Here is a 19,641-nt window from a genome sequence, read left to right as displayed (position 1 = left end):
TATAAATTGTTAAAATGCCTTTCAGTTTTGTGCATGGTTTTGTAGTGTTGGATAATACTGATTTGTTTATTTATTTATTTTTGCTAATATTAAAAAACATGAATTTAAACTTAAAAAACATGTTTTTCCTAATCTAATAACGTAAAGCCACCTGGAAAAACAACAATTAACAATAAACCAAAAAGTTAGCACTATCTAAGCTCTATTAATTGTGTTCACATTAAGTTATTAATTGTGTAAATGCCTTTCAGTTTTGTGCATGATTTCGTAATGTTGGATAATACTGATTCGTTAATTCATTTTTTTGCTAATATTAAAGAATATGAATTGAACTTCTAAAAGTATGTTTTTCTTAATCTACTAACGTAAAGTCACCTGGAAAAACAGCAATAAACAAAAAAGTTAGCACTATCTAAGCTCTATTAATTGTGTTCACATTAAATTGAGAAAATGCCTTTCAGTTTTGTACACATGATTTCGTAGTGTTGTATAAAACCGATTCATATATTTATTTTTTAATTGTGTAGTACGAAGAACGGGTATTCAGCCAGTCGAAAAAAGACTTTGATAATTCATGAAGAAAAAACTTTATATATTTATCAGTATGTTTTGGATTATTGTCGAACAATTTCTCGATATGCACTTTTCAGTACGTCCAGTTTCTATCAAAAAGAGGAAGAAAAAAAAATATGTCTTAGCAAGGCGTCTAGGCTTTCACAAGCAAAAACTCTCTTAACTTATGTTCGCGACATTGAGTGGTTGTGCCAAAGCAATTACTCAAAACGTCAATCGCGCCACTGTTCGTCTCGGCGGAGCGCACTTCTGATTGAATTCTGCTCCGGAAGACATAATTTATGATGGACTCCATAGTCAAGAGAAGACATTTTTCGCCAAGGCGCTAATTTATGAGTGAAGGGAAATTATCTCTACTTTCCGCGCCAAGGAGCTTCCGATAAATGAACATTCTAGAAAAGTATAGAATTAACTATCCAAAAAGAGAGGTCCCCAAGACTCGATTATCAAAAGCATTTCACCGTGATACACCGTCAATTCTTCCACCGACATAATCTAAAAATAAATAACCCTTCCCATAAATATTTATTGAGATTTTCCTCTTTAGAGAACCTTTATTGCAAGAAGACGGTCGCTAACAGTTTTGGATACTAGAAACGGTAAAATAATGTAAAACGTGGACATTTGCAGATAGGGAGGAATCTTCCCATTTTTGTTGATATTGCCAGGAATTTTTTTTTCTAACCTGCTATTTATTATCCTTTAAAATTTATGATTGTATTCATTATTCATATTTATTATCTACGCTGGCTTTTCTTTGGAAAGTGTTTAATATTAAATCATGATCATTATATGAAACTGAAGATTATTTTTTCAAAATGAAAAAAAAAGTAAGAATGCAACTTCAAAGATATGAGTTAACGGTTTTGCGTTTAAAACTTATTTATATATAGATTTAGATAGTATGAAGGAGATAGATGGATTTTCTTGATATTTCATTATGTTATACCTTTATACGTAATTTTTTACATTAGTGCTTTGGAAACTAGAAGTTTATTCCTAAAAAGTTTCAAGATTAATTACAAAACTCGTCAATAGATGGTACTGCCGACTATTAAAGCATTAATGTAGCATTTTTTGCTACATGTCACACCATTTCGACTAAAATATTTGCACTATCACCTGCTAATTTTGTCCTCAGGCAGCACCACATTATTGCTGCAAATGATGGCTATTTTAAAAACTCAGTTTTAAAATTTTTCTTTAACAACGCCATCTGTTTACAAAGTTTGTAATTATTTTTTTAGACTTTGGGAATAATAATGTATTCTTCTTCAATTGAAAATGCTGCAAACCAAACAATAATATTTTTAAATGCTGTCGAAAATGATACGAAAATTACATTGATTGTTAACGGACAAGATAAAGTATGATAAGCTTCTATATCTAAAATTACGGATAAAATTAAAGTTAATTGATTCTTTACTTGGAATAAATTTTCCATTTTCTGAAATAAATGTATAAATGTATCTGTATCTAGTGGAACTTGACCAAGTAGTTTTCTGTTAAGCACTATATGTTATTTTATGATCACCATTAACAAATAATTTTCATATATATTTGTTAATGAGCAGTGTGATAAGCTGTTAGGTTTAAAATTATGTTTATTGAGTAGTCTATGGTTCAATGGTCTGTATGTTACCATTTTATGACCACCACCATAAAGTTTTTTTTTGTATTCTTTGCAAAATAGGCCGTGATATAAATGACTAGAACATGGTTTATTGGTATGTGATAAATTTACCACTTTCTAGAATAGATGTATGGAATATCTGATGTATTCAATAAATTACGAACGCAAGAGGAACACTTTTTTGATAATCATCTCTACTTTTCTTTTATCGTAAAAAGACTAAGATAACTGTTATGGCTCAAACAATTAGATGCTGAGTTTAAAAACAAAACTTTTCCTCTTAGCTGCAGGTACACCATTCGTTTCAGGGTGAAATTTGATCCTTACAATTGTTTAAATGATCAGTGAGTGATAGATGAACAGTGGTCGGAAAAACTTGTTTTTATAGTTTTCTACAACTTCTTTGTTACAAATGTAGTTAACTACAATTACTTGTTTTAATAGGTAGTAACTACAAACTATTTGGAATTTAGTAACTACTTCACTATTTTAGGATACGAACTTTGTATGCTTTTGAATAAGAAATTGACTTACGTTGAATGTAAGGGAATAATTAAGAATTATTTATTCATATTTACATGAGCCAGTTTGTTATTCGAATATTATTTTTTGCGACTTTGTTTACTTAACCAGCAATTTTTTAAGCCTTTTTCAACAGCGAATATTTAATTTAAGAAATGTGAAACTATGAAATACTTGCAATTTTTTGCTCTTTTATTTCCTCTAAGAAATTAAGTACATCGAAAATACGTTCACTTCTTTTGAAATAACATCAATGTTTCATGAGTCTTTATTCGCATTTGAAAGTGTGACGGAAAGGATTAATTATATATTTTTCGTGATGACTAGTTTATATATTAGTTATACGTGATTTTAACTATGCAATTTCTATTAACGCTCAGCAACGGCTATAGCTCACTGCATCAATCGACGGAAGATTTGTGCTCTTTAAATTCGAAAAATTAGTTGCGTTAGAGACGCGTAACTATTCTTAACTAACGTTAAAAGTAGTTGCCAGAATCGCTACTACTTTTTTTTTTATATCTCATAACTCAATACGCTACAGACTGCGAAAAAAAGTAGCCACTACAGTAGTTTCACTACCTACAGTGCGCTAATTCCGAACACTGTAGATGAATCAATGATGAATGATTCCTCAGACTATTGCTCTTGCGCGACGAACTTAATGCACTTAAGAGTAAACTTTTTATTTATAAAATTTGAAGTGGATTTAAAAGCATTAAAAAAAATCTATAAGAATTGGTTCTTCAATTTATGCGTTTTTCATTCGTTAGATTAGGTTTTTTTTTTCACCATTTTTTTTTTCTTGCTTCAGAAAAATATCTCTTTTTCTTGCCTTTTTCCCAGCCAGGTTTAATCTCCCTTTTTGATCATGGTTCAGGAAAATGGAAGGCAAAAGTTTGCAACGGCTCGCTGACTTCTTTTCCCCATTCTCCATCAAATTAAAGGCAACCCAAAAAAGGGAGAAACTCTTTTTACCTCTTTCTAAATTCTCCTATTCCCGTCATTCTTTGAACTCTATTGGATTTCAAGCCCTGCCTCTTTGAGTTCTGACTGACTGCACGAACCAAAGGAAAAAAAATTGGTCTCAATAAAAAAAAAATGTAGCAATCAATGTATTGATCGATTCATTACACTTCCTATTTTTTCCTGAAAATTTTCTTCCCCCCGATCCGTCTCTTCTAATCCGGTTTTCGGGATATTTCCCGAAGAATCCAGATGGAACCCAAGTGTTACGTAGGGACAGTAGGCCATAAGGTTTTCCCTCAATGGTCGTAAAGGCTTATTTCTGGATTTCGGTTGTCCGGTTTTGCCGGACGTTGCGGGTGACCAGGGAGCGTTTTAGTCGCCGGATAAAAGATTTAGACTAATTCGCCTGAAAGCCTTGCACCGTTTTTTCCCTCTCGAATCCAGTTTCTTATTTTTCTTCTCGTTTTTTGGAGACATCCATTGCTCGATGGAAAGGGATTATCTTTCCCTCTTATTCCCTTAGTTGAATTGAAGTAGGGAACAATACAATAGGTGTACTATATATGCGATTTCAGTTTACCCAAAGCAAAACGAAAGTTCTATGCTATTCAAGTCTGGAATGTATAGCGATTATTTTAAAATATTTCTTTGGATAAATAGTTCGAGATCTATTTTGCAAAAAAATACTTATTTCAAAAGGATTTGGAGATTTTAGATCTGAAAAATAAATTTATTTATAATTTTATATAACTTTCATGAAGTGGTGTTTTAATATTTAATTTTAAGTAATTAAGTTTATTCCGTTTCTTTTTGCAGCCTATTTTAAGTCTTGGCCTCTATAGTTTTGTACCATGAAATTTAAACCCACTTCAGAAGAAATAAAACTCCTGAGTTCACTATTTTTTGCCTTATTTTCCTAAAAGACGACCCTCCTAATATTTTCGAGAAAATTAGTCTACATTTCCGTTGCGTGGTGGAAATAGATCAAATATTTAACACGGTTAGCCCGATAACTGTGAGTGATATGATACGCATGTGATACTTAGTATTCATATGATACTTTGGCCAATGTGAATATTCATGCAATTAACCAAATTTTAAACTAATGTTATAAAAAAAAAATTAACCGCGAAAGTAAAAGCATTTTTTGTTGAAAAATGTGTTTGAAAGTAAAATCATTTAGGTTTAGTTCATTTTGAAAGTAAAAACATTTAGGCTTAGCTCATTTTGAAAGTAAAAACATTTAGGCTTTAGTTCATTTTTAAAGTAAAAACATTTAGGCTTAGTTCATTTTTAAAGTAAAAACATTTAAGCTTAGTTCATTTTGAAAGTAAAAACATTTAGGCTTAGTTCATAATTCTACCCAACACTAAAAATTTATTATTTTGAAAATAAATCTTGCTTATCATGCAGAGACCCTTGCACAGTTCTAGGCCGCAATTTACTTTGTTTTTCTCGAATTCGTCACAATTTTTTAAGAATGTAAAAAAACATGTAGAATGTAAAACGTTTTAAGACGCAAAATAATATGAAAAATTTTTTTCTTTTCCAAACGTATATTTGCAAGTATTTATTTGATTAAATGAAAAAAAAATACAAACATACATTCTATAGCTATTACAGCTATTTATTATGTTCAGTTATTTATAACGCTTGTTTTTTAATTTCTCTTCCTGAAAAAAATCTTTTTCAGAATGTTTAAAAGAAAATTTTTTACATCATCTTGAACAGTTTTATTTTTTTAAAAAAATCAAAGAAATCGTACGAGTAGTTCCTGATTTATAAAACTTTTAAAAAGTCGCATTTTAGATGCTTTAATTCTCTGAACATCCGAACAATTTTATCAAAACATTAATTGCACTTCAAATTTTTCGATGAATATGAAATTAACTAATAACGAAATAAATGACTAACCACCTTTGAACAATTTTTTTCCCGATAATATTTAAAATGTAAAGCTATTTTTCTTCCTTTACAAAATAAAAATTTTTTAAAAAAAGGAAAAGATTATTCCGTTCCCGTTTTTCAAAACGCAAGCTTATCATCCATTATCAATCCTGAAAAATATGTTTTTTTCATTTGCATTTTTACTACATCTTTCGAAAATGAAATGTTAAAGTAAATAAAATCTTATAAATGAAAAACATTTTTCGTGCTTTAGTGTTGCATTTCCTAATTATGTACCATTCATTTCAATTTTGTTCCTTTGGAAAGTACACTTTTAGGCGTTAATGTGACTCATTTGTCGAAAATTGTAATTTAAATCGTTTGGCAGCACTTCTGCGTTAGTCAACTATTGAATTGCAGTTTAGCCGAATACTGTTCCGAAGTTATTATCATTATTCGAATGAGAGTCATTTAAAATCGGTTCTTGAAATCTAAATTCTTGCAAGTCAGGATGAAATTTAAATGTTTTATGTCCCTAGTTAAAATGCAAGAGAATAAAAGCCTTATATTTGCTCTAATGTGACTTCCTTAATTTTCCTTTAGAGTAAATTGATGTTAAACTTGCATTTTCCCCTTTATTTATAGAATCATCAGTAATAGTATTCTACCTTAATTTTCGTTTTTCTTTTATATCAATATCATTTTAGTTTGTTTTGTCAATAGTTTGCACACCGTTTGCTTTTGGCGTAAAAGTTTTTTAAAGTTTACATAGTACAGTGAGCAGAAGCAGAAAGCACCCTGAATAGCTTTTGATATAATGATCAGATATATATTTTACCTTATCAGCAATAATATTTTAACTCAAATTTTGTTATTCTTTTGTATCAATATCATTTCAGTTTGTCTTTGTCAATAGTTTGTACACCTTTTGGTTTTAGGCGTAAAAAATATTAAGTTTTCACAGCGGAAAAAAAAAAACCTGAATAACTTTTGAAATGATGATCAGATTTATATTTTACCTTATCAGCAAGTTTGTTTTTGGGGGTAAAAAATATTTTCAGTTTACGTAGTACAGTACGAAAGAAAAACCTTTAATAACTTTTGATATAATGATCAGATTTTTACGAACTACGACTTATGACTTCAAATTTGGATGAAATCGGTCGAATGGTTACTGAAAAATTGAATTTTAAAAACCTAACTTACTATATCTGACTTTTTTTAAATATCTTAATTATAATTATCGATTTCTCAGGAGTTATTGGACCAATTTTATTCTAATTTTGTATTTTACTTTATGTAGTTGCATTCCTTAAAATGATGTAATAATTTCAAGTAAAATTTTTTAAATACAATTCAAAACTTTTTCGACTGTTATTAATCAAATTATTAATCAAATTCATTTTTTGCGAGGAAAACTATGCTCGTTTACCTTCCAACAGTTCCGAAAATGACTAGCAATTTGAAAAATCGATAGAAATGAAAGGAGTGTTATCGAAATGCACGGTTTTTCGCATTTTGCTTAGGAAAATATATACTAATTTTATTTCTGACTAAATTTCAAAATTAGTTGCAAAGTAAGTCAACAGATGGCAGCTCAAAAATATTCTCTTAAAAGAACCACCCTTTGTTGCGGTAACAACGTGTCACAATCTTTAGACGTATATAAATGCGTTCGTGTAAAAGTTGTAGTCAAAATGGTCTGCAGCCAAAAATAAATAAATAAATAAAATCGTTTTTAAGTGTTTCAGTGAGCAACGCCATCTGTTGCAGAAATCAATTTTTTAATGTTTAGCTTGCTGAAAATAAATTAGTTGGTTTCAAAAGTGGAACGCTGAAAACCTCACATTTTTATCTGCTGTAAATTTTTTTTATTTTTAAACAATTTATTTGTAAGAGCATTGGCTGTTTCTATTAAACCCGATAAATTTTGCAAAGGCACCAAAATTCAAAAGAAAGCATACACTTGAGGAAAAAAATTTTTATAGTTAGTTCTGAACTACTAAAACTACACACTCCAAACTTAGTTAGCCTTGTCCATATAGTTCTTTAGTAATCGGATACTGTAGGTGTCCCGTTATTCTATAGCAATACAGAACCACCATTTTTTTTAACTGTAACCATCTCAAAAACCCATTTGACTTCTCGCATTTTAAACATCCAAACAAGAATATATAAAAGAAAGTTCTAAGCGCACCAAATCACCCAACCATTAAGTGACATTTTCATACACTCCAAAATCGTTGATGCATTCCACTTCACACTTTTTTTCTTCCAATTTTCGCCAAAAGTTGCCAACGTAATTCGATCTCGACAACAGTTCGGAAAACAACATTTTCCAAAAAGCATCAGAATAGCTAGATTTTTCCTGTGGTTGTTTTTATTGTTACTCCTTTCGGCGAGAAATAAGAGAGAGAGAGAGGAAAAAAAAAGTTCTTTTTCGGTCTTAGTGGAATCATAAATTGTAATTCACTTTTTGTGTACTGTGTTCGCACCCCCTGCACAATCCATATTCATTTCCATTACGTTGGCGTACATTGAATTTTTTTTCTTTCCTGGAAACAAACTTTTAAAAGCAATGCTAGGTTACGTGTCATTCTCAAAGCACCTCTACTCGAATTTCAATTTTCCTCCACTTTTTGCATTTTGAGAAACTCTTGAAATAAGAGTCGAAGTATTGGCAACACCAAAAAAAAATGCAGAAACGTTTCAATTTATGATTTCGATGAAGAATAATGCTAGAAATTCGTTTTTTAATATTTTTTTTAGTTTATTTCGATTTTTAAAGATTGGCGATATGTTTTATTCCGCCATTCTTCTCTCGTTACTGCGCTTAAAAAACTTTATTAACTGTAAAGTATCCGACTAGTTTCGACAACTGTTTTTTTTAAATATTAATATAAAATTTTAGAAAATTAGTTTATAAGTTTTATGATGCGTAAAAACTTATAAAACTAGCAAAAAAATATTAATTAATTTATTTTTTAATGGCTATTTTTTTGGGTAAAAATAAGGCAAATACACTAAACACTGTAAAAGAAATTCTATCACCCGAAACAAAAAATCCTTTGAGGATTTTATTTAGAAGGCTATCAACTATGCTTTGAACTATTATCTTAAAAACAAGTGCATATACTACTGAGTTCGGGATGAATGTTGCTAAAAGAGAAAATTTTTAAAATTTCCTCACTTGCCTTTGCGAGAAAACATGCATAAAAAATTTAATTCTACTTTTTTTTCTTAGTCTGTAGCTCAAAGCATGTGTGCAATAATCATAAACATTCCTGAAAATTTTTAGACAATTATTTTAAAAAACAATATGAGATATCGTGTTTAAAGTGGTGTAATATGTTATTAAAACCAACCTGATTTTGCGATAAACGCATTTAAAAACTTAAAATCAATAGTCTATCCACTGTTATCACCTTGCATAAAAACTTCTATAATTTTATAAATAAATGGAGCACAAACAAAAGTAAAGTATTTTTAAAATGCTAAGACTACAAGAATTCTAAATTTATATTATACTCAATTTCAATTTCGAAAAGTTTTTTTTTATTACAAGTTTAACAGTTAATAATTCTCGAATTAATAATTGATTCGTAATTTTTTTTATTCCATTAAACTCTTTGCGTATTTTTCTACATGCTTTTTCTTCTACAGGAACATATATGATCACAAATAATTCTGTTTAACATTTAACCATAATATCTGTTTCTGAAACCATAATATGTGTAACTTAAATCGTAATACCTTAAAACTTTAAATTCAACACTCTATTAGGATGTAAATTGAACCTTGCGTTTATTCAATTTAAACCCTAGTATCATGAGATCAAATTTTAAAAAATACGGTAATACAGTTCAACTTAGCGCAATATAAAATTTGAAGAATTTTTTTGAACTATATTACGGGTTCACTATGCTTCAAAATTTCAAACAGCATGCTTCTATCTCATGTAATAAAATATGCAAAGGTATATTATACGCGTCTATTACGATTAACTAACGGCTATTGTAAATTAGGCAAATGATATGATATTAGAGTTAAGGTGAAATCGAGAAAATTATGATGACATAAATTGGAGCTGGATCTATAGTCCTGATTTCGATACGTAATTTAGCTGCTTAGATAAGTACTGCGTTATACTGAAATGGGCAGTATAAAGCAGTACTGTTTTGCATTTAATTCAGAGATGATAGTTCATTAAAAGGAACAATATTAGGTCGATACTAATACAACCACACCAGTTGTAAGTTAATGGATGCATAATTACTTCTTTTCACAATAAGAAATATTTAAAAAAATTTTTGAATTGCAAAATAGTGAAAACAGTTTTAATAATCTAGAGCACTTGAAATATTGTTTTTGTAGTTCAATTATTGTTATTAATGATTTTTTTCCTTCTTTTTTTCAGAGACTGGAATGGTTTTCTGTAAAAGAGGATATCGGCATGTGCATATTAAAAGGAAAATCAGTGGTAAGGAAAATCACATCTCTTTTTAATTTGCCGTATTTTTTTAATCTTAACACTTTTTCTCTCACTCATTCAATTAATCAGATTATCTTCATCCAGATTTTGTACGAGCATTTTTGTACAAAATTGAACCAGTTTATCATACCTCTCTTCCATAGTTAACAGATTTAGATTAAAGTTTCAAAATCTATTTTACTGTGATCCAAAACCGATGTTTAAACACTTGCAGGGTACTGACAAGTGCAGATTAAAAGGAAAATCAAAGGCTAGGAATAATATGTCCTTTTAATTTTTGTGCATAATTTATAGCATATTTTATATAAATTACGCATATTTTGGAATCTAAACACCCTCGTGGCAGAATTGCGGCGACACGGCGGCATTGTAGCAGAACGTTGCAGAATTTTTACAGGAAGATTTAGGTTTTCCTTCCTGCATAATGTTTCGAAAAATGTTTTTTTTTCCCGCAGAATTTCTTTTCAAAGATCTTGATTTTTCTATTCTCATCTTTCTTTTCAAAGATCTTGATTTTTCTATTCTCATTTGCTAAAAATTTCAAATTAATTCTTCTTCTTTCTTCTTCTCTCTTCTTTCTTTTCAAAGATCTTGATTTTTCTATTCTCATTTGCTAAAAATTTCAAATTAATAACATAAAATAGCTCTACGATTTCCATCCTGTATTTAAGCAGGCTTTGAAAAAATCACTTTACTGTGTTCAGATGGAATAAAAGTTTTGTTAGAAACAGTTTGTAAAGTGCAAAACAGTCATCCGGAAAGCGTTCTGAATTCATTCGAAATCATAACAATTGCTATTCTAGACTTTTCCTTAACTCAAAACTCTCAACAGCATCGCAGAGACTATGTAATACTCAAGGCAAAACGAGTCTATTCTTTACTCAATTTTCGTTTAATCTAAGCGTTTACAAAACCTGATTTAAAAAATGTGGAGCTGGCAAGGAAACTGCTTAAAATTTCTTCACCTGTTAAGGCAAAAACTGTATCATTTCTTACAAAAACGAATTCCTTTAAAACAGTTGATACCGAGAAAAATTTAAACGGCAAAATAAAAAATAAATACCATTTGGTAAAAAAAAAAAAATTATTCTACGAACTGCTTGGGGAGGTGTTTTTAGTACCTTTCTCTTACTCGTATTCTAGATATTACTCTGATGTATTATGTATCGTTGTATACCGAGAGTATTTCATGGAAATAGAGATTTGATCGGTAAATAGAACTAGAGGATGGTTCGAACGTTAAAATGCGTTTTTGAACGTCCCTTCGCCCATCTTCCCCCGCTGTCTGTTTTTTGCTGTAAGTATGAGCGACGTTTTCTTTCTTTATTTCTTGCTTTTTCGTCTGGCGGAAAAAGAAAATCTAGTTTATTCTTTCTTCTAATGTTTTTCTTTTTCAGCTTCGTATTTATTGTTCTCTTCCATTGCTATGTAAATTCAGAATCGAGACGTTTTCCATTGTTCCCAAACGATGGATATGTCGATGCATTAAAATGACATCTACACAGGAAAACGAAATCTGTCTTCGATTGTAACGACTGTTTCGATTCATATCATTTTGTATCGTAATCGGAAATAACGTTCTTGTTTCTTTGTTTACTTTCTGATCAGTTCTGATGCTTACCTAAAATGCTTCAGCAAATAAAAGAAAAAATGTAGTAAAAATGGATAAAAAGCGATGCTAATAAATTTCAAAATTGAATGTAAATCTCTTGGATATCAGAATAGTTTATTGTCAAGACGTAACAAGTAAAATCAAGTTAGATTCCAGAAGTTGAAAGTGTTTAACTTTTTTAATTATTGAAATATTATTGTTGAAATTCTAATAGTTTAAACGTAAAAACGTTGGGAAAAAAGCCTCATACCCAACATATGCTGAAATAAAAACCTTTCTACACTGTAAAAAAACTTGGTAAATCTTTAACCAGAATATGGTGCAACATTTGCATTATCCCTAAGTTTGGTTAAACGAAAGATTATTTTATTTTAGGTACACCATAAATTGTGAAGTACGATCGAAAAAATACTTCCATGGTGCAAATGAATGCACCAAAATTTAGTAAAAGACACAAAGTTTTGACAGTGACTGTAAACTGAATGATATTTATGTACGACGCCATGTTGTTTTTATAGCTCGCTCTCGGTGTTTTGGAAAGACTAATGTAGGTTGTACCAATTTATTTTGGTTGGTAAATGTTTGATTTGCATTAATTAAAGTTTATTTTTTATGTTGTCTGTTTAATTTGGTTGGCGGTACAAAATGGTTAGAAGTATGTCATAAAATAACCTACTTACGGTTTATCAATCATTCTTCAGGCTGAGGACGATAAAGTGGACCACTGCATAAATGAGAGAGGTCCTTAAACAAATCAAAAAATATTTATCTTCAGAAATTGTTATCACATTAAATTTGAAATATGTAATATTCAGAGCTTCTGAAGAGAAGCGAAAAAAAAAAAAAACAACAGGATCAGGGATAACCTGGAAAATTATCAGGGAATTTTATTTCAACTCCGAAAATCAGGGAATGGTCAGGGAAAATTGCAATTTTTTACAAAAACCTGGAGAATTCTTATATCATAGCTGTCTTGGAATCAACCAGTCTTGGAATTGTCAGTAACACTAATCAGTTATTGAGATTTGAGTTGAATACTTCTACGATCTATTACTATTATTTTTTGTAAAAATTTCACAGTTTAGTCAGCTGACCTGTTCCCATCTTCATTCAATGATACTATTTTTTTTCTCACAAAATCTAATTTAAAATCAAAATTAATTGATAGATGAAAAAATGCATATAGATTAATTATGGTCTTGAGTTTTTTTAAATGTACCTAACATACCTGGAGAAGTCAGGAAATTTTTTTCTTGGGATCCCTAAAAAAACATCAGTCGTGAAGAAAGAAGCAAGAATATGGTGTCTATCCGAGGATCTAAACCCGCAAAGCTCGCGGTTAAAGTTAAAACCGGGTACAAGACGTGGAGTAAAATTAAAATAAAGAAAGGCAGTGATCGAAAAGTTATAAATAGAGCAACACCAACTGCAAACTTTTATTATTATTTTTTTTTAAAACTTCTGAACTAAAAAATTCCTTTGCCTTTGGTAGCTTATTTGTTTTAATAAATGAAATGCAATAGTTTTGTCAGGATTTGACCTTTGAAACGAAAAAAAGAAAAAAGGTTTTCATATAAATATATATTTCTAATAAAAGAAATGGGTGTTGATGTTGAAATATCTGGCGTCATATTTGGTGGTCATACGAATGTAGCCATAATATAATACAGTGCTATGTGGCAGAAACTTCCGAATTCCTTCTTCATTCGTCGCCAAAACTCAAAGAAAAGTTTTTTCCTCAAAAGAAAGTTTCCGAAAACTAAGAAATAGGGGAAGGTAAGAAAAATTGAGGAAAAGTAGAGGAATAAGCGAGGTAGGAAAAGAAAGGGCGCCAAGGGGGAAGGGAAGCTGAAAAGGAGAGAGGGAGTTAAAATGAAAAAAAAAATATATATCGAAAAAGAATGTGTTTCATAAAAATCGAACTTTGCTGAGTATCACAATAATGCTCAAAATGAAACAAAATAAAAATAAAATCATTTTTCCTTTAAGTCGTCGTCGGTTTTCCGAATTTGTCAACGTGTGCAATTGACGTAGGGACGAACCTATGTATCAATGCTGTATTGAAAACCAAAAAAGAAAACTGAAGGAAGAAAAAAAAGGGAAGAAAATAAATGGGATATGGGAAAGAAATCTTTTTTAATATATATTTGTTGGTGGGAAACATGAGGAGCTTCTTGAGTCTGTGAAAAATAACGTTCGTTGTCTGTTGTCCACCCCTATTCCCCTCTGCTGTCAGAATTTACAACTTATTTTTTATCATCTTTCAATCCAAAACTCAGGCCTTGGGGGTTAAATGGACATCAATTATATCCCATATCTATGAAAGAGAGATGAAAAATTGGTTGGGGTAAAGGAGGCTTTTGTTATTTGCTTGCCAGAGGGTAGTTTCACTTTTGATATCGTTTTGTTTTATAATAAACCCCCAATGATTTATTTTTAGTTTGGTGTATGGTACCAGCGTATTATTTCACTCAACTTTAACAAATGCCTAATTTTTAAAAAATTTTTGTTCGGACAAAAAGTTTTGTAAACTTATGATTGATGTGTTCTGACTGAATTAATTGACCTGGTAAAGTTTGGGTGTTTTTATAACGTTATTTCAATAAAAAATTAAATAGTAAATTAAAAAGTGTTTGAAATTGTGCTTTGTAGTTTTTTTTTACTGGAGTTAATAGTGCGTATTATAGTTACAAAATTTTTTTAAAATCTTCAGTCATTTTAACCTTGTTCATTTCTGTCTCAGCGATATGAACTTTTTTCAAAATTCATTCTGATACCTAAAAATATTCAAGTTTGAGTAAGCAATAAAAAGAATTTTGGGTTTTAAATGCTGTAAAATCTGGCTCCAAAGCTTGTGACACTATCAGCAAGAAGTTTAACGAACTAAAACGATAAAAAAAATTTTAAATCATTCCGCACTGTAAAAAAATTACGGATTGGATTAAATAGAAAGTAATGACACCCTGGGTGCNAAATTGCAATAAATTAATTAGCTTTCTGTAGTTAAAAATGGACTCATCTTTTATTCTGAATTATCTAGTTCTATAGTATTTTATCTCATTATTTAGAATCAATCATAAAAACCATGAACTTATTTTCACTACAAAACAAATTCAATGTTTAAACACACATATTGATTTCTACTTAATGTATTTTTTTTTAGTATCTGCAATTTCTCTCTCACCTTAAGTATTGCAATAAATTAGAATTAATTGCTCAAGAGCGAGCAGATAACGATACCTCTGGAAAGTTAAACTGAATTAATATTTTATGACTACCTCATAAGGAATAGAAAACCACTTAAAAGCCTTGCCTTTTTTTCTCTTTTTTTACATGTGTATTTTCTCAATAATCCAGAAGGTAAATTAATTTTTTGTTCTGCAGCCAGCAAATTTAAGAAAACAACTTACTTATTCTCTGTGAGATAATGGATACTGCAAATTTATTCTAGTTGAAAGCTTTTTTTTTTCTTCCTTTTTAGTAGAATTTTTTTTTTTAATACTTTCTTTAAAAAAGTGTTGCCCAAAGCAGTAAACTGTAAATGTAAATAAAAATGACCGAAATGATGGTTTTAATTGAAAAAGCTATTAAATAGATTGTGACTATTAGTGAGTTGTAAAATTTTTTATCTATTTGCTTTTTTCTAAGTGAGAAGACATCACCATGGTGAGATAATTAAGAATAGAAAATATATAGGGGGACATTGGGTAAGATAGGATATATTAGTAGTTACCTTGATTGTAAGTTATTAGTTGTACTTTCTAACTGACATATGTTGCAGTTAAGTAATCATAAACAAAATAGAGTTGTGTTGTCAAGATGGGGCTTGGTGCAAGAAGTTAATCTCAAGTATGCCAAATTCAGTTCTAATGCTTGACAATACAGCTGTATTTTGTGACAATACAGCTCTTTCAATTAGTGCATGAACCGGGCGGGCGCGAATATTATATTAGTTCATTCCTGTATAATGTGAGAAAAACTATGTAATTTTTTTATTTGTTTGCTTTTGGGTTTAGGCTAACATCTAACGGCCTATATGTTTAGCCTTATATTTCGAAGCATTTTTCTCATACTGTTTTCTGTTAAATGCGATGACTTAAAATCTTTTAGTCTCGTTTTAATTGAAAAATTGTTTCTGTTTGGTTGTTAATGACACATTTAAGCTAAATTATCTTGTATGTGCTATAAACCATAAAAAAAGGTTTAATAAAGTATTTTGAGATAAAAATAGTAGCACGAAAAAAATTTATATAATATACAAACTATTGTATAGCAAAATGTTGCATAGCTTTAGGCAATCTATTTTATGGATTTATTTAGCGCGAATAGAATCTTAAAAATTTACTAAGAAAAATATCTAGTGTAGAATAAATTTAGATTTTACAAAATTTCGTTTATTGTTTATTGAAGGCAAAAACTGTCATAAATAAACTTTTGACGAAATTGTAAAATTCTTGAGTAAACAACTTCTCTTATGACCTATACCTTGTATGAACAAACTTCTCTATGTATTTTTGACTAATTTACTATTTTTGACTATTGGCAATTTTTAACTAATTTTTAATATTGAGTTACAGTTATAAAAAAACTAGTATTATATTGATTAATAATGACTATTTTTTTTTAATTTAGTAATAAACAAAAACATACGTATGTTTTAATACTCTATAAAATACTGTCCATCTTAATCGTAGAAAAATAGCGTACATTTTCATGCTAGGTATAATAATACACTTCAATTGTACAAAAGTATTTGGTTATGATTTACCATAATTGCAAGTAACTTGCTTCTATAACTTTTCTCTATAAGTTTCCTAAAACTACTATTTCTTTAACCATTTTTATCAGTGACAGTTCGGATCAAAACTCCGATAAAACCAATACCAGACATATTGATATGTGTGCTAAAATTTCTTACAGAACGTGGATCTAGAAACACCAAAACAGAAACACCAATTTTTACCTAAGTGATTTTGGTTGAATTTACCAATAAAATATGGTTTTATAATCTGCGTTAAAATTTGGTGATTTTATCGTGATACCTTAGAGCAGGACATTAAAACCATTTATTCGGTTATACCATTTATTCGGTAAAATAAGAACTATAGTTCTGAAAACCGGAATTTCAGATTAACGGTTACCAAATTAATGGAAACCATTACCATATGAATTATTTAAATACAGTATATTTTGGTTTTATTACCAGAATCCAGTAATACCATGCAGTAATGTGAATTTACCAAATTTCTTCCCTTGAACGCTACTTAAAAAATATGACCACGTGTGGATTGAGGAATAATTTTTTTTAAAGTTTTTGTTGAGTTTTTCATACCTATGCCAACCTTATTGCTTATGAAAATGTAGTAAAACTCCGTAATAAAGGAAATTCACAATAGTAGATATTAGATTAGTTTGTCGTTATAGCGAACTTATTGTTATAAGCATATGCACAAATTTAATGTGAAATAGTAGTAAAAAATTCCCAAGTGCTATAATCTATAGATGTTGACATCAATGATAAATGTTGATTTCAATGTTTAACTGTTAAGAAAGGAAGTAAGGTTAAGGTATGTCAAAGAAGTAAGGCGAGGAAAGGAAGGTAGTAAGGTATATATGAGATCAACAGAAACGGGCTGCGGAATACCTAAAAATAGCTGAAGATTTTTTTTCTTTTGTAAGGAGGTAAATAACTTTGAAGAAGACATATTTGCATTTTAAGCTTGTAAGATCAAGATGTTGGTAGGAAATAAGGGGAAATGATGTTAGTTTTCCTCTTTTTAGTGATATCAGATGTAAATGAAGATGTCTTCCATTTTGCACTGGTTCGTGTAACATTGCTTATTTACGCAACAGAAAACTGCTACAACAGCGAAAGGTTAAAATTTTTAACTTGTTTTAAATACGCGATTTTTATAATGAGTTAAAAATTTCTTGACTTTTAGGGTTGAGATTGTAAGGATTAACATATAGGGTTAAGATTGTAAGAAAACGATTAATAAGGATGATGATATACGATTCTTAATATAATAATTTTGACAGTAAGGTCAATGGACTTTTCATAATAGGCTGTATCCGTCAAATCCAACTTTTACTATATGTTATTGTTGAAATTAGTAAATTCGATGCAAAGTTAATTAAAATTGCAATAAATTAATTAGCTTTCTGTAGTTAAAAATGGACTCATCTTTTATTCTGAATTATCTAGTTCTATAGTATTTTATCTCATTATTTAGAATCAATCATAAAAACCATGAACTTATTTTCACTACAAAACAAATTCAATGTTTAAACACACATATTGATTTCTACTTAATGTATTTTTTTTTAGTATCTGCAATTTCTCTCTCACCTTAAGTATTGCAATAAATTAGAATTAATTGCTCAAGAGCGAGCAGATAACGATACCTCTGGAAAGTTAAACTGAATTAATATTTTATGACTACCTCATAAGGAATAGAAAACCACTTAAAAGCCTTGCCTTTTTTTCTCTTTTTTTACATGTGTATTTTCTCAATAATCCAGAAGGTAAATTAATTTTTTGTTCTGCAGCCAGCAAATTTAAGAAAACAACTTACTTATTCTCTGTGAGATAATGGATACTGCAAATTTATTCTAGTTGAAAGCTTTTTTTTCTTCTTCCTTTTTAGTAGAATTTTTTTTTAATACTTTCTTTAAAAAAGTGTTGCCCAAAGCAGTAAACTGTAAATGTAAATAAAAATGACCGAAATGATGGTTTTAATTGAAAAAGCTATTAAATAGATTGTGACTATTAGTGAGTTGTAAAATTTTTTATCTATTTGCTTTTTTCTAAGTGAGAAGACATCACCATGGTGAGATAATTAAGAATAGAAAATATATAGGGGGACATTGGGTAAGATAGGATATATTAGTAGTTACCTTGATTGTAAGTTATTAGTTGTACTTTCTAACTGACATATGTTGCAGTTAAGTAATCATAAACAAAATAGAGTTGTGTTGTCAAGATGGGGCTTGGTGCAAGAAGTTAATCTCAAGTATGCCAAATTCAGTTCTAATGCTTGACAATACAGCTGTATTTTGTGACAATACAGCTCTTTCAATTAGTGCATGAACCGGGCGGGCGCGAATATTATATTAGTTCATTCCTGTATAATGTGAGAAAAACTATGTAATTTTTTTATTTGTTTGCTTTTGGGTTTAGGCTAACATCTAACGGCCTATATGTTTAGCCTTATATTTCGAAGCATTTTTCTCATACTGTTTTCTGTTAAATGCGATGACTTAAAATCTTTTAGTCTCGTTTTAACATGAAATTTCCACATCTGCTCTATATATAAATATCTAGGGCGTAAACTTTGACCTATATGATTTAAATATTATTTTGTATTTTGCAGTCAAATTTAGAAAAATAAATCATTGTATTTTTGATTTTTTTTCGCCACCACATACGTTGCAATATTAACTGTAAATGGCATTAAAATTAATATTATGTCTAGTGAATAGCCAATTTCCTAAGCAATTTATTAACGTTTATTCCCATAAGAATTGATTTATTCTATAAATAATAGTCCAACAACAATTTATCATTCATACAAATAACCATCCTATAAATAACAATTAATTATTACTATAAATAACAATCCAATAACAATTAATTCCAAACACTATAAAATAAACAAGCTTAAAAAATAATAATTTGTAACAAAGCTGAGCATTTTTTTAAAAAATTCGTTTAGTCTCTACCACCTCACATTTGAATTTTTTTAAAGTTTTATTGTATTAACCCTTTGTTTACGGTGTTCCATGTTGTACCATCACATGCGGTCCACATGTTGTACCAGCCGTAAGGAAAAGGCTAATACCATGCTTAAGTCAAATTGTATTCATATATCAAAGTAAAAAAAAATCAAAACTAAATATTTCAAAATTTGACATCCCATGGTATTCGGGTACTTTAATTCATTATTATAAAAA

At 29.5% G+C, this 19,641-nt stretch overlaps 1 protein-coding gene across 1 annotated transcript in view; it reads left to right on the top strand.

The window, feature by feature from the left end:
* Positions 1 to 19,641, top strand: part of LOC107449387 (semaphorin-1A) — a 561,149-nt gene that overhangs the window by 441,122 nt on the left and 100,386 nt on the right. Inside the window, exon 5 of the mRNA XM_043039234.2 lies at positions 10,002 to 10,064. Coding sequence (XP_042895168.1) covers positions 10,002 to 10,064 — 63 coding nt within the window. The remainder of the gene's footprint in view (positions 1 to 10,001; positions 10,065 to 19,641) is intronic.

Source organism: Parasteatoda tepidariorum, chromosome 1 (genome assembly GCF_043381705.1).
Source record: "Parasteatoda tepidariorum isolate YZ-2023 chromosome 1, CAS_Ptep_4.0, whole genome shotgun sequence".
Lineage (NCBI taxonomy): Eukaryota > Metazoa > Arthropoda > Arachnida > Araneae > Theridiidae > Parasteatoda > Parasteatoda tepidariorum.
Note: the sequence above shows the minus strand (reverse complement) of the source record. Positions and strands in the feature narration are given on the sequence as shown.